General features: G+C 38.7%; 2 protein-coding genes across 2 annotated transcripts; both read right to left on the bottom strand.

The window, feature by feature from the left end:
• Positions 1 to 10,498: 10,498 nt before the first annotated feature.
• LOC141250634 (uncharacterized) lies at positions 10,499 to 13,986 on the bottom strand. The gene is made up of 6 exons (XM_073670054.1): positions 13,561 to 13,986; positions 13,225 to 13,302; positions 12,874 to 13,134; positions 11,925 to 12,242; positions 11,685 to 11,843; positions 10,499 to 10,792 (listed from the first exon to the last, which is right to left on the bottom strand). Exons 1-6 carry the CDS (start codon positions 13,984 to 13,986, stop codon positions 10,499 to 10,501), a joined length of 1,536 nt encoding a protein of 511 aa, XP_073526155.1.
• A 546-nt stretch (positions 13,987 to 14,532) lies between these two features.
• Positions 14,533 to 15,607, bottom strand: LOC141250633 (uncharacterized). The gene is made up of 6 exons (XM_073670053.1): positions 15,449 to 15,607; positions 15,296 to 15,352; positions 15,088 to 15,197; positions 14,898 to 15,011; positions 14,693 to 14,821; positions 14,533 to 14,590 (listed from the first exon to the last, which is right to left on the bottom strand). Exons 1-6 carry the CDS (start codon positions 15,605 to 15,607, stop codon positions 14,533 to 14,535), a joined length of 627 nt encoding a protein of 208 aa, XP_073526154.1.
• Positions 15,608 to 15,934: the final 327 nt, after the last annotated feature.

Here is a 15,934-nt window from a genome sequence, read left to right as displayed (position 1 = left end):
GAACAATTAAAATCATTTATTGTCAAACAAATCTAAGTAGATGACTTCACAAGAGGAATAGTGCTTCTTCCTAAAGAGATGTATCAATTTTCTGTTTTAATTTTGGGATCTCTTTTAGTTTGAATCAACTATTCTACTGTTTGATCTATACGATTTTACATGGATGGTTTAAAATATTATTCCACTGAGTGAATGGAGTCACTGTGTATTGTCACCGTTGGCGGAAATCCTCCACCTCCCAGCCAACAATATAATAATTTTAGGTGATTACTAATTGTCTGCAGAAAATTTTTACTAACCCTCGCAGCCTAAATCGTCACGCGGAGGTACAAATACAACGTCACGAGGTATTTAATTTTCAGCGTCACGCGGAGGAAAGAAACTGGCGTCACGCTGGAATAAAGTTCCAGCGCAACGCCAGACCGGGTTCATGGCGCGACGCCAGACCCGGCTTTCGGCGTCACGCCAGAGTCGATTTTGGCTATAAAAGCCAAAATCGACCTAAACCCTCATTATTTGCTTTCTCTGCCGCCTCCCCTTGCTTCCCTTACCTCCTCTCCCCCATTCGAGCTTATTCCCATCTTCCTTTGGTTGTTTGGATTGAATCTGGTGCTCGTAGTTCACTTGTATCGTTGTTCTTCCTTCACCAACACCCAATTCAAAGTTATTATGGTAAGTTCTTCAATTTTCTAGCTTGATTGAGTTGTTTTATTTGTAGATCTATAAGTTTTTATAGTTGTTTTTTGAAGATTTAGTAGTTATATATGTTAATTTGTTGAATTATTGTGATATTTAGACATAATATTGTTTGAATCTTGAATTTTATGGAAGATTTGAGTTGATTTGGATGATATTTGGATAGATTGGTTTTTAGGTTGAATTATTGGGAGTTTGAGTATTTAATCTTGTTAATTAGTTAAAATAATGTGAATTAATAAAAATTTATGGTTGAAATGTTAATATATATTGAGTATTTAGTTGGATTATTGTTTTTATGGGTATTTGGTTGTACAGGAAATTTTTTACAATTTTTTATGATTTTTAATGGATTTTTTAGGTATTTAGGGAAAAAAATAGATTTAATTAATTTTTTGTGTTAAAATACTGAAATTACATGTATTTTTTAGAAATCCACGTAAACTAGATTTAATTAATTTTTTGTGTTAAAATATATATAAATATTAAAATATGCGTAAATAATATTTTGTTAGGTTTTAATTAGATTTAATGAATTTTCTAGGTTTTATTTACGATTTTAGTAAATAATTATGTATTTTTAGGAATTTAAGTGGATTTTATAGATATTTTCAAAGAATTAGAACAATTAGGATTTTTAGGAATTATTTTATGAATTTACATAAATAAATATAATTTTTAGGAAATTACGTGGATTTTATAGATAATTTACTAAGAATTATAACAATTGGGTTTTTTTATGATTTATTAGATTTATTAGGAATTTACGTGTATTTTTTAGAAATTTTTATGATTTTTAGGAATGTACGTAAATAAATATAATTTTTTTGGTGAAACAATTAGAATTATTTGAATTATTTGTTGGTATTTAGGTGAAAAAAATTGAAATATATTATTTACGTGTATATTATTTACGTGTGTTTTATTATAGTATTTGTTGGTATTTACGTAAAAAAAAATTAATTAAATTAATTTGTGTTAGGAATATTGAGTTTTTTGGTGATTTTAGCTATATATATTGCTTAATACCATTGCGTATAAAAATTATCTTAGTAGTGAGTATGTTAAGTGGATTTGGTATTTTGTGGATGCAGGACCGTCTAAAGAGGATGGCGAAGAAGGTTGGTGGCATAGGATCCCGATCAGCACGGCACCAGAAAAGGGATGCCGTCAGGGATGCCGAAGAGGCCGCGCGACTGGCTGCGGAGGAAGCGGCCAGAACAGAAGCAGAGCTGGGCGCTAGGGTGGCCCGGAAGAAGAAGCGGGGTGCCGAAAGGGCATCCGCCTCGGCGCACTACACGCCTGCGAGACATTCTGTCTCCGGGGATGGCCGACAATGCGAGTCCGAGGAGCCCCAGTACCCGTATCCGATGTACCCGGAGGCATCCGGGTCACGCCATTCCATCTCCGGTGGCGGGGTGGACGAGTTCATGGGAGACGCATCGTCTTCCCACCCGTTGATGCTGGGGTACTACGGTGCCCAACAGATGGGTGGTGGGTCTGATTACCACCAGGGTGACGGGTCCGGGCATTACGCGGGCGGGGGATCGGAGTTCCACTACGGTGGTGGGTCCGCCGGGTCACACTACGAATACGGTGGTGGCTCGCAAGCGTACTACGGTGGTGACTACGATCGCCATCAAGGAGATTGGTCCGCGTTCGGGCATGATCAGGGTATGGATGAGGAGGAAGAGCCTCATGATGCGGAAGAAGAAGCTGGTTTGGAGGTATGTTTAATATAGTGTAACATTGTTAACGTTAAGTTAAGTTTCATAAACCAGATCAGGAATGTTTCAATATTATATATGCTTTGTAGGACGCGTGGAGGGGGCAACGACGGTGGGATGCCCCACGGGATGAGGGTGTGGCAATGGAGGAGGACATCCAGCGGCCACGTAGTAGACCGAACAGGGCCATCACCATTGACCCCGTTCTGACCGTAGGGGTTAATGGTGGCCCGGAGAACCCTGAGCTGCTTCGCGGGTTCCCTGCCCACGTTGCGTCCGACATTTGGCAGGGAAAGGTAATCTACATGTTCATTGAAATGTACTTAAGTTCTCGTACAATGTTCTCACATAAGTTTTAAACTCGATATGTAGGGTCGTACTTGCAATTTCCAGTTCCGTCATAAGATGTTAGGAGCTTGGAAAGCAACGAGGGGGAGCCACATGTTGGTCGCTGCCGTCGATGCCCAGCTCGAGCACATCCCGGACCTAATGTACGAGCACGTCGACAGGGAATTGTTCATGGAATTCGTGGAGAGGTGGTAGCCCGAGACCAGCTCATTTCACCTACCATTTGGTGAGATGACAATCACCCTGCACGATGTATACGAGCAAATGAAGCTACCGATAACGGGCAAGGGGATGGGTGCCTCCGAGATGCAATGACTTGTGGGGAAGAAAACCGACCTCACCACAAAGGTGGCCGAGGCCAAGGCATTTTTCGGCTTGGATGTGAGCGACAATGGTGTCGCCCATGAAAAGCTTAGGGACGCATGCACCAGCCATCATTGCATGTCTCTGACCCCGCATGTTACACGCTCGGGATTTCTACTCCACTTGTTGGGCATGTATAGTTCTCTGTCTCCTCGCGGGCAAGGAATGATCCGGCGATGTTGAAGTTCTTCCACGTTGATGTGATACCTACAATCTCCAGGAAGGGACTGTCGTACCTGTACATACAAGGGAAGTTCTTAACAACATAGAACGAACTCACACGATACAAAACATGAATCCGGGGAGATGGACTTACACATTAGTAGAGTAAGTTGAGTCCAACAAGATAACGTACGGGAATGCCCTTAGTAGCCTTATTCCATCCGGGCTTGCAAAGAAAATGTCTTTTATCTTGTTTGTTTCCGGGTCAGAAGTGTACTCAACATAATACTCGTTCTCTTTACACTTTTTGAAGAACTCTTGCACGACGGTACGTCCTTCCATTCCTTCCCTCCTGAACTTCTGATTTATGTTATAAATTTGCTTGATGCTCGTCACATTGTCTGGGCTGGACAACATCCCCAGTACGTGCCTCGGTTGTACATGTACTTCAGCCATCTCTCTAATCACCTTCAACTCTTCCTTTGTGGGACGACCAGCGTACGCGTTTCCGTGCAGGTTGTCGCTTATGACATGATTGTGCGTTCCCTTGCGCACAACAATGTTCCAGCAGTCCAGCGGTTCCTCAAATACCTGCAAGAGAAACGGACAGTTGCACTGTCTCACTCTAGTCCTTATCTTCTCGCTGGGGGATTTGGTTGGCATGCTCTTACCTCTCCTCTGGCACGCTAACCACGTCACATGCCTTCTACCATTAGTCCCGCTATCAACCCTGTAGTTGACGAGCACGAAGTTGAGCTTCTTCGCCTCCCCCTTAGCCCATTCAATTATTTCATCTCTTTTGTTGAAGACCTGATCTGTAACAAAGTACTCACTGTAGTCCTTTGAAGTTATTGGTTCAGGTGTGGCCACATTCTCGAACTTGGGTAGGGTGTATAGGGGTGCCCATCCCCAAAATTCAGGACCTTGTTCCATGCTACTCTGGCTTGCGAACCTTGCCGGACAACTCATCCTTGGGGGGCTATCTTCGTCGTCCGTCAAGCCAAGACTGAATTTCGGAATTGGACAATCGAGTAATGACTCATCCCGTCTTTGTGACACGTTTGTGTAGCCCGAGTAGGGCACTTGATATGGCACTTGAGGTTGTAGGCCGTCATAGTACATGGTTGGGACCTGTATTCGATCCAGGCTTTCATATGAATCAGGAACATAGCCATGAGAAGGAATTTGCTCTCCGTGGTAGAATGATGAGCTATTGTCGTATGTGTCTCGTGCAAACTATACGTTACAACAATAGATGTACCAAAAGTGAGCTCGTATAACTAAATGTGAATCACCTTGATCAACATAACATAACAAGCTGCAACATATAGAACTAAATGCAACATAACATAACAAGGTGCAACACAACGTAATAGGTAGACATATATGCTAACTAACTGTAGTGCTTAATGATGAAATAGATCATATGCTAACTAAATGTAGGGCCTAATGACGAAATAAATCGTAACCTTATGGAACCAAAATGAATAAATAAATCATACTACTACGACATAATGCAACATACGTTCATCATGCTCAACACTACTGCATCTCTATAAGAGTAAACATATATGCTAACTAACCTCATTGTTGTAATCTCCAGGTAAGTATGATGTGTTTGGATCCCCCCCTCGATCCATCCGTTCATCATGCTCATAATGACTACGTTCGTCACCCTCTTGATGTTTTACTCTCTCAATGCTCATTTTCTTAAACTTTGATAAGAAAAACTTCTTCATTTTGTTAGAATGGAGAGAAATGTTGTAAATGATTTGGTGAATGAAGATGGTGAGGTGTAGGGGTTTAAATAGGAGAACATGAAGCTATTTTTGTGGATGAAAATGGGTCAAATATTGCAGGTGCCGGTCATGTCGCTGCACCCTTGAGTTGGAGACATAATTACAGAGGCATGGGCTTGATACGATAGCCTACTTCTGGCTTTTCAGTCTAGCTTGCGGCGCGTGACGGCGGAAACATTCCCCGGCGTGACGGCACGGGAGTGTTATAGCGCGACGTCCTGCGCCACCCCGGACGTGACGACCAACACATTTTTGGGCTATAACACAAACTTCACATACATGGCCCATTTAAGGGGTGATTTTCATGTTCACTATGCAGTGTGTTCATGGGCTGTTGACATGAGGACACTAGCTGTTACAAAGTAGACATTAGGACGGGGATGAATTCAAGGTTCACTTAATGTCACAAGATCTCAATATAAGTCATCACATATCACACAACATTGTTAAAACCACCTAATACATCCCTTTCATTCAATACAAGTACGTTTTCATCCTTCCGAACACCCTTACAGACCCACCCAGCCTAACACTATCATTTAATGTGATTTTCTTGTCAAAAATAGCATAAAAAGGCTTAAATAACCATTTACAACTAATAAAAATACTTACGAACATCAAAAACACCTCCTATCAATAAAAGACCATACCGTCACGCCTATTATAAACTATGCCGTCACGTTGTATCTCGCCAACGTCGTCACGGCATCGGTTAAAAATTTACGACGCGACGCCCTTGGCTTTGTCCAGCGTCACGCCCGTTTTTGCCTCTGCCGTCACGCCCATTTTTCCTTCCATCGTCACGCCGGTTGCAGGTCTCGTCGTGACGTTTTCGTGTGCGAGGGTTAGCAAAACCACTATGCGACGGATAGCCTATCCGTAATTTTAATGTCCATTTTTACTACCTGTTCTGCACAGTTTAAATGGATATTACGATAAAGAAAAACAAATTCTTTTTTACCCATTTATGCTACTTGCTCTACAAGGCTTTCAGCACTTGACTTTTCACCCTTTGATTTATTTTACAGTATCTTTACCCATTCTTCCTGTAGTCTCACCAGTATTCAAAAATTACTACCAACTTTTGCCTTCAATTTCGAATCCTGGAAAAATATCATTCCAATCCATGCAAACTATAAAATTTTATTCGCGTAAAGCGTGGTGTTCTCCGAGGTTCGGCGTTGCTTTGGGAAAAAAACCGGGCTACTTTGTTAGTCTTAGGCAGCTTCCTTTGTGCACAAGATTTGATCAACTTTCGAGCTGATCCGGGTTGTTGTTTGAGATTTTCGATGTGGTTATGGTGGTTTCAAGGCTCTTGAAGTTCCCAACGACTGATTTGGGCAATATCATGCAATAGCGACTCCTGAAAATCCCTTATTTAGGTGAGGACAACGTCATGGTAGTCCGTTTATTACTTCCTTTCTAACCTTGTCGGACTCTTTTTCTCTTTCTTGATTGTTTAGGTTCGTTTATTCTTGATTTGCTTTGTTTGATTGTTGTACTTTTTAACCGGTTTGTTTCGGTTACCAATTTATTAGCCGCTCGTTATATCCGGTATTGTTATAATCAAAATACTTTCCTTATAAAAATAAGGAATGCACGACCGACTAATTCCATTCTTATTTTTAATACTACATTGGGTATAAAATTGAAGCATGCCTATTTGTTCCAATGTTTATTTTGATATAATGTTTTTTGTCTTATGACCTGGTTTAGTTGGATAGTCTCCCTATATTGTGTTCGAGATACTTTTGATATATGAAGTGATAGATCCATCCTAACAACAATATTTCCATACTCATCTCCAATATGAATTGAGTCTAACCTCAAACGACTAGAACTATTGAATCTTGGTTATTTTTCCGAATGATATTATATAAGGAAAAATATTATTTTATTCCCTAATGATTATTCTTCATTTTGGTAAAAAACTTCAATATGAAAAAGAGCTGGAAAAAAAGTCGAATAATCAAATTCATACCCGTTTTTTATAACTCTAAGAGTAAAAAAACGAGAAAAGCCTCGGATTTCTAGGGCAAACAATGTATTTATTGATAATAAGATATTAGAGAATTACAATAAATACATTGAATTAATTATCTTCTTCTATGACAATTTTGTGCACCTCGTTCAAATTTTTCCTATCACAGTACGGCTATTTACAAAGAGGTCTATCGATTCAGAAAAGATTTGAGAAGGAAGATCATAATTTGAGTCTTCAAATTCCAAAGGAGAAAACAATTATAAAATTTTCGAACAAACTATATCATTGTTCATATCGCTCCCAATAAGGGAGTTCAAAACCCCACCCATCAACCATGAATCGAAACTCATGTACAGAGAAACTATACTCACGTACAGAGAGGCTAAACATATTTATACGAATATAAAACACATACGGTAAAGTAATAAAAAATACGTAATTGGAACTATTTACTTGATGATAGCCCCTATAATTGAAAGAAAAAGAAGCGGTTAATCTGAGTGGTTTGATAAAATCACTCTAAAACTTACATAATGCTGTAGATTTAAGTCCAAATTGTAAAAGCACGTATAATCAACCCTGCCTGAGTAACCGTTCATACGTTTAAGGCCCAATTAATATTATTTTGAGCCGAACAAAGGAAGAAATTTAGGCCCAAAACAATCTGCACCTATAAAGACGGGCTGATTTTTAGGCCGAAATCCCAACTTCTAGTTATATACCAACAATTTCTTCAAAAAAAAAAAGAAAAAAAGAAGTTATATTACCAACCAGAGACCAAAAGCAGCCATTTCTAGTAACAAACGATGAAACGAATAACAACGATTATCAAACAATCACTTCTTTTAACTAACAAATAAAGTGGGATTCTAAAAACTAGTGCTGACAACATACAATCAGATCATTAGACTAATCTAAAGCACCTCTACAAGTTACTTAGAATGTCAGAAAATGGACAAATATAATTAACCATCAACTACAACAAATTCTAATCAAATACTAAACTCCTCAGCAGAGACTGATTTCACAAGCTCCTTTAGATCACCATTCTCCGCCAGAAACTCCACCGGAACTATACACTTCTCCTTCATGTATAGCTTCTCCTGCACTTCCCGTGAAGCCACAATCTTCAAATTATCTCTCTTCATTTCATCCTGGTGTCACAAAAAAAGGTCAATATCAGTCTCCAATTCAGGTTTCCAACCAAAAAACACCTAAAACGTGAAATATATACCTGAGAGGACGAGTCTGAGGCAATGAGTTGAAGAACAGAGACTTGAGCTTGAAGAAACTTGACATACTTATAAGCACTCTGCAACATCTCAGCAGTGTTCATCTTGCTATTGGATGCACCCGGAACAAGCTTACCAAGCTCCTGTGTCTTATCACTGATCTTCTTCCTCCGGTCACGCGCCGCCACGCTCTGCGCCGTCGCCCTAGCTCCACCTTCCTTCGCCTTACTACAACCACCACAGAAACTCCCCTGTTTCGGAAACACCTCATGCAATGGCGCCGGTGCTAGGAAACAGCAGTTGCTGTACTGCGGCGGTTGTGGTGGCGGCGGGGGCTCGTAGTGGAAGCATTTCTGGCGTTTTGGAGCCGGTTCAGAGAAGTAATAATCCGCCGGTTCGGTGAGGTAGTAGTTTTCCGGCGCCGGTTCGCATGGGAAGAGGGCGGAGTAGTCAAAATCAAGGAGGAGTTGATCTTGAACTGGAGGAGGAGGAAGATAGAGGTTTGATTCAGTGTGGTGAGGTGCAGGAGAGTCACAGAGGAAGCTTTGAAGGTCAAGTAGAAGCTGCTGATCATCTTCTTCATTAGGGTCAAAAATGGAGGAATAAGGGGAGTTAAAATCAGTGGATGATGAAGGAGGAGGAATGGCGCCAAATGAGGAGTAATCACAGGATTGGTAGCAGTAAGAATCCATTGTTAAGCTATTTGGTTAGCTTGATTACAAATCAAAGGAGGATTAGTGTAAGCTAAGATAGAGTATGTACGAGGTGTGAATGATCAGGAGGACTATTTATTGTAGAAGAGGTTAGCAGATAAGTAGTAACCGTTTTAAACCGCTGGTGTAAGTTTTATGCGTTAATTACCTTTTTTAATTAGTTAATCTAGGATTAAAGAGGTGGCCGGAAATAGAGGGAGGGGAATCACATTTAACAATTTCCTAAAAATCAGTGATTTGTTAGACTTTGTAGGTCAAAGTCTGTAAGGCTTTCCTTGTTGTTTTGACTAATTAACTGTATTTGTGTAGCTTTAATTCGGCGTGCGTAGGTTATGGTTTTAGAGTGTCTATGTTTGTGGATTGTCTGAATAAACACAAAGTTTCAGTTGGTTAAGTAGTTTTATTAAGTTAACTAATGAATTTTGTAATATCTAATTAAGACACCGAGGAGTGAGGAGAATAAATTTGTAGTATATTGTTGAAACACTCTATGTAAAAACTTGTTTTTGAACGTATTTCTTTTAATCTTACATTATCATATTTATTTATATTTTATTATTATTTTAATTCATTTTCTCTTTAAAAATCATTTTTCAATCCAATGATAAATTAAAAGTGAAATTTTTGAATATTTTTCTTTAATTTGTGTGAAAAATTCTATAAAAACATGTTTTATTCTAGTTAAAGTATAATTTTCCTACAATAAATCATCTGAAAAGTAAGAGAAACAAAGATCTCATTATCTGATGATTAGTTATTAATTACTCCATGTAAAGTCATAGTACATGTCTTAAATTGCAGGCTGGATGGATGACAAAAATATCAGAACAAAGTACAGTAGTAAAAATATGTCAAAGCAGTTGTACTTCTTTCTCTGAGATTTGTATGTAATTAACCATATAATTACACTCTTTAGGTAATTTAGTTGGCTCCTCCCTAAAATTCAGTAATCTAAACGTAAAAATAATCTAAAATTTTCATGAAAAATAACTTCCTGCTCCTAAATAATATAACTACCTCCCGCCAAAACACAAACTAACTTGGAACTAGCAACTTACGTTGTTTACTATGATTTCGACCATTTAATTAAGTAGGTTAAAACATGTGAGATTATTGCTCAACATATCTTGGCGGCCACGCACTAACTGCTAACTAGGTATGTGGTTGATTTCTGATCTTTTTACATTGTTATATTTAACTAATATTAAGTTTAATCTCTCAGTTTTTCGTGCATTTTACAGACAATTACAAAGAATCTCTCGGATAAGGATATAAGATCATGATTCTGTTTTTAAACAAGTATTGAATAACATAAAGCAAGCTTATAAAATAATAATCACAAAAATCCATCCTTAACATAAGCTTGATCTAAAGAAAACACAGAACAGAATCAAACTTTGAACAATGCTTTTTATTGATGACAATGGTGAATACATCTCTGCGACCGCTCGACTTCTCGGTTGTTCTTGTTGTATTACAAGCTCAAGCTAAAACGAGACGAAAAGACAACGAGAAGAGGATAAAGAAGAAGAAGAAGATAAAGAATGTTTATAGTATTATTAGACAGCAACAGGGTAGCTTCGTCAAGAGCGAGGACACCTGGCAACTCTTTGCCTTCCAAAAGCTCCAAGCTGGCACCGCCACCTGTCGAGATGTGGCTCATCGACTCCGCCACTCCCACTTTCTCAACTGCCGCAACCGAATCTCCACCTCCAATGATTGTCGTTACTCCCTTCTTGCTTAGCACTTCTAGCTTCTTCGCTATGGCCTAAACCAACATAACATAAAAACAACCACCACTCATCAGCTACAGACTGAATCTTGAATCAAGAATGTATAAGAGCATCTACAATGGTGGGTTTTTGAGATATCAAAAGAATTTTAAAGAAAGGAAAATTAGTTGTAAGAGTTTTTCGAATGCAAAAATTGCAAGTGAGGATCACCTCACCTGCATGATACTCTTATATTGAACCAAACAATTTCTCTGAACTTCTACTTCACTTTAGTTTTTCACGAATACCTTCTATATTAAGAGGAAGTTTCTGCTAAAATTAGGCATCAAATGCGAAAATTTTGAAACTGAACCTCCCTATCAAAATCATAAACATAGAGTATGAATTTGTGGGATTAGGATCAAGTGAAAACATATCTTAACGTGTGAAATGAAACAAAAGTTATATGAGCACATTACTATCTTATATGTGCACATAATGTACTTATATGTGAACGTAGAGTGATCAATGCGGCCAAAACCGCTGCATTAGGTTTTAAAACCGCTGCAATAATCCTAGTACAACATTTTAGGTTCACCAATAAGCACTCTAAGTTTACATATAACATAGTAATGTTCACATATAACTTTAGTTTCATTTCACACCTTAAGATATGTTTTTACCGGAACTTTCCTCTGAATTTGTGAACCTACTAAAAAAACAAAAGGGATGAAAAAGTGACGCGTTGACAATTCTGTAAATAACTCAAAACCACTTTTTCCTCTCTTTTTAGTAGGTTCACAAATCCATGCTTTAAGTTCATAATTTAATAATATATGTGAAATTTTCGCATTTTAGGGTCTAATTTCAGCGGAACCTAATTCTGTATATTAACCCCAATATGATTGATGCTCTAAATCGAAAAGAAAAATACTTTAAAAGTTTGACCTCAGTGCCGACAGCAAACTTGTCAAACTCAAAGACACCCATGGGACCGTTCCAGATGACAGTTTGTGTAGTGTCCAAAGCGTCACTGAATGTCTTAACAGAGTCTGGGCCAATATCCAGACCCATCCACCCATCAGGGATTGCTGACGCCGCCACAATCTGTACATATAAAATAGTTACAAAAAAATACAGTCTTTGATGATATACTCTTTCAGCAAATTATGGAAATAAGAGAGTGACCTTGCTGTTTGCATCAGGAGCAAACTTGTCAGCAATGACAACATCAGTGGGCAATAAAAGGGAGACTCCTTTGGCTTTAGCCTTTGCAAGGAGAGTGGTTGCAAGATCAAGCTTGTCCTCTTCAACAAGAGATGATCCTACCGAAAGACCTTGGGCCTTGTAGAATGTGAAGATCATACCTCCACCGAGTAAAAGGATATCACACTTCTCCAGAAGAGATTCGATTACTCCAATTTTGGATGAGACCTTTGACCCTCCAACAATGGCGGCAAATGGTCTCTTTGGGTTGGAGACTGCTCCATCAAGGTAGTCCAACTCCTGTTATGTACAAAAAATACTCAGCATGTTACATTTGAATATGCACAAACAAAAATAGCAAAATTTTGCATGTTCAGTCAGAAGTAGACTTGTCAAACAGGTCGGTCAAGTCGGGTTCAAGTCTGGGTTAATTCCATAACAGGTTAAGTCGGACTGGGTCATTGCAGGTCAGTGGGTGGTTCAAGTTGACCAACGGGTTTAAATTGTTCATTTTAATATTATATTAGATTACTCGAAATGATCAAATAATATTTTTTATTCCGTATATACTTGAAGCTATTAACCCTAGTTACAGTATATTTTATCAATACTGTACACTTTTCTATTAATCGGGTCCGGGCTCGGGTCGCTCGGTTCAATCTTGTATTTTAAGGTTAGGTCCAGGTTCAGTCATTTTGAATTTTTAACAGGTTTGATCGGGTAGGTCAGGTTTGTTTTTCGGTTTCGGTTACTTTTTGACTGCTCTAGTCAGAGGCTTCATTTAGTTTTCAGGAAAATCTACCAGAAAATATGAAAAAGAGTGTTTAAGACATGCTAAACTACCTAAAGTTTCAGGTGAGATGGTAAAAAAAAATGACCAATTTGGAAATGTTTATAAAAACAGAAGTTGATAAGAAGAATGAAAAATGACCTTTTGCAGAAGGAAACCAGCAACGGATGGCTTCAAAAACTTGGTGACACCTTCAGTTGATGCATGGGCTCTGTGAGCAGTACCGAAAGCATCGTTTACAAACAGATCAGCAAGAGAAGCGAGCTTCTGTGCAAATTCTGGCTCATTCTTTTCCTCTTCCTTGTAAAACCTCACGTTCTCAAGAAGAAGAACTCCACCATCTGGAAGAGATGCAACCAACTTTTCAACCTCTGGGCCAATGCAGTCATCAGCCTTAACAACCTATACACAAACAGAAGATAATGAATCAGCTACCAAAGCTAAACAGATGCATAGGATCCACCTCTATCAGCAGAAGAGATACTAAATTACCTCAATACCGAGAAGTTCTGAGAGCCTAGGAACGAGTGGTGACAAGCTGAACTTTGGGGTGACACCTTTTGGTCGTCCCTAAACATAAGACTAGAGATTGTCAGATTAACTTTCTTAGAAAGATGATCAAAGAGTCAAAATGCATGGATCAAATATTACTAGCATCAAATGATCAGATTACAATAAGTTATGCAGTAACAGCTCAATCCTCAGAACATCACCCATTCACCCACATTTCCATTCAGCTACCATAAAACAGACATCAGATATGCCAATCAGACTGTATTAAACAATCAAATCACAAAAGCACAAGAAAGGAGAAGAGAATCCGCATACCAAATGACTGGAGAGGATGACTTTAGCTCCATTTGCCATCAAGTACTTGATAGTGGGAACAGCAGCACGGATACGAGTATCATCGGTGATGTTCTGGCTGTCATCCAACGGGACATTCAAATCAGCTCTAACAAACACCTTCTTCCCCTTCAAATCAGCGGCAGATAGGTCACCCACACTCTTCTTCGCCATCGACACCACTCCTCTAACCGGCTTTCCGGAAGCCCTAAGCGACTGAATCCTGGAGCAAACGTGTGCGGAGAACACAGGGTCTCCGGCAGCTCCTGCGAACCCTAGAAGCCTGAGCGGCGGGCGGAAGGTGGATCCCAATCGAACGACTGAAGGAGAACGAGTGCTGGAGGAAGAAGAAGAGCCCCTGTTTTTCAGGACGGAGAGAGAAGAAGACGCGGAAGCAGCTGAAGCCATCTCTCCACAGGGATTGAAATTGGGTTTCCGAATAGAGTGTGCGCTGATCGTCACAGAATTTGTGGGTGGCAATTCAAAACGGATACCGAGTTTAAAGGAAGGGTTTATATGAGCGCAAATTTGAGGCTGAGAGAAGATTTTGTTTATCGTTGAAGTGTGGTGGGAGTTGAAGATGATCCTCATTCACTCCACAGGAAAAAGGATTAAATCTTGGCCACTAAAAAGCATACATCTTTCTAGGGTTTTTCTCATCTACATTTCTCGATTGATTTCGGATTTTAGCCCAAATTTCCCAATTGTTTTAGCTCATATCTCATTTCATCATCAAATCAAACATCCAAAAATTAATCAGCTATCAAGAATATATACATTATACAACTTCTGATCAAAGAACAGCTACTAATAAATTGAAATGTATATTATATATTAACATTAGACTATGAAATCAAGAACTAAATAGATCAAAATCTAAGGCTCTCAGTGATCTTCAACAGTGGAAATGCATCAATTACAGAGTACTATTAGCTTCATAGCCATTAGCCCTGATCACATAATGGTACAGCTCTCTTGCTCCCTGTAAGCAGATAAGACAGTGCTAATTAATCTAATATTGAGACAATATATTACTAGATTACTAGGTTGTATTCATCCACTCTTTCTTAAAACAATCATTTTCAAACATAAGAGACAAGAATTGATGCCTTACTTTCTCATAGTTTCATAGTTACTCAATTCTGCCAAATACTTGCAGTAATCAGGACCCATATTCTCTTCAAGATGTGCATTCTGTGGCCCAGAAAGATAACCCTGAATTACAAACTTGGAAGATCTTTCCCTAAATACCACACAATAATTAATCGAGTTAGTGAAAAAATAAGTGCATCAAAAACATTATGGACAGTAATTTGTACCTATCTTCATACTGTGATAACCAACATAGATAAGCTGCTGCAAAGTACATTGATGCAAAGGGATTCTTCAGGTCCATCACTGTGTCTATGCTGTATTCTTTGTAGCTTGACTCACTGTGTTTTTGTTAAACCCACATCAAAATCAAACTGACATTTTTTATTTAAATTAAGTGTATGAAATTAAGCGTACTTGTAAAGGCGTCTAGCGGTTTCAAAGTCAATTCCCATTAGTCCAGTTTTAGATCCAATTCCATCAACATAACGCATGCTAACGACTTCAGCTAATGCACATAATACAGCCTGTGTCAAGGAAACAGCAAAACATAGAAGGTGAAGTGGAAAAGGTATAAATGTTGAGTGGATAGTGATAAATTTGACAATTATAATGACATACTCACAGGTGTGAATGCTTTAGTAGTACTGAAATGCTTTGAGAATATTATTTCAGCAACTGCCTGTGGTATATAACCAGAAAGATGGGAAAAGTCATTATACTTGATTAAAAGAAATTGAATTATGAGACACTAAAATCCATTCAGTTGATTCATTACCAGTAGTTCCTTCTGAGAAATATAGACTCTCTTCCTTTCATCGTGAGAAAATTGTACATTTCCCTTCTCCTGTTGAGTACTCGTCCATTCTTTTTGGATTTCACGGCGACCCCATAAAGCTTCCATGTCTTCAGAAGATGCCCGAGAATCCCAATTCATTTGGCTATCATCTTTTTTTTTTCTCACACATCAAGAAATAATTCAGTAGATGAAGAGATTTCTACTGCTTATAATATTTTAAATAGGAAATATAATATTACCTTGTGTTCTAAGGGGATATGCAGGTCGACTATGAACTTGATCTGTCACAGTATCCTTTTCAGCATAACCATAACTTTGATTTCTGTTCAATCATTCAAAAAGCGCAAAAGATTCATGACAGAACTGATCATACTCATACATACATATACCGAAAGAAAGATAAAACACCTGGATTGAAGGCTTTCTTTGACTGATAGATAACGCTTCCAATATGGCAAAGTGGAC

Source organism: Phyllobates terribilis, unplaced genomic scaffold (genome assembly GCF_046119375.1).
Source record: "Phyllobates terribilis strain yellow unplaced genomic scaffold, ASM4611937v1 Scaffold_6021__1_contigs__length_47410, whole genome shotgun sequence".
Taxonomy (NCBI): Eukaryota; Metazoa; Chordata; class Amphibia; order Anura; family Dendrobatidae; genus Phyllobates; species Phyllobates terribilis.
Note: the sequence above shows the minus strand (reverse complement) of the source record. Positions and strands in the feature narration are given on the sequence as shown.

What these genes read in the sequence shown, in the direction of transcription:
- LOC141250634 (XM_073670054.1), bottom strand. Translation starts at nt 13,986, where the DNA reads ATGGCTTCAGCTGCTTCCGCGTCTTCTTCTCTCTCCGTCCTGAAAAAC. An exon ending in CTCCTGATGCAAACAGCAAG is followed by an intron (nt 11,844 to 11,924) that starts GTCACTCTCTTA and finishes TTATATGTACAG; the next exon opens with ATTGTGGCGGCGTCAGCAAT. An exon ending in AGTTTGCTGTCGGCACTGAG is followed by an intron (nt 10,793 to 11,684) that starts GTCAAACTTTTA and finishes ATGTTGGTTTAG; the next exon opens with GCCATAGCGAAGAAGCTAGA.
- LOC141250633 (XM_073670053.1), bottom strand. Translation starts at nt 15,607, where the DNA reads ATGAATTGGGATTCTCGGGCATCTTCTGAAGACATGGAAGCTTTATGG. An exon ending in ACCGCTAGACGCCTTTACAA is followed by an intron (nt 15,012 to 15,087) that starts GTACGCTTAATT and finishes ACAAAAACACAG; the next exon opens with TGAGTCAAGCTACAAAGAAT. An exon ending in TTATCACAGTATGAAGATAG is followed by an intron (nt 14,822 to 14,897) that starts GTACAAATTACT and finishes TGTGGTATTTAG; the next exon opens with GGAAAGATCTTCCAAGTTTG.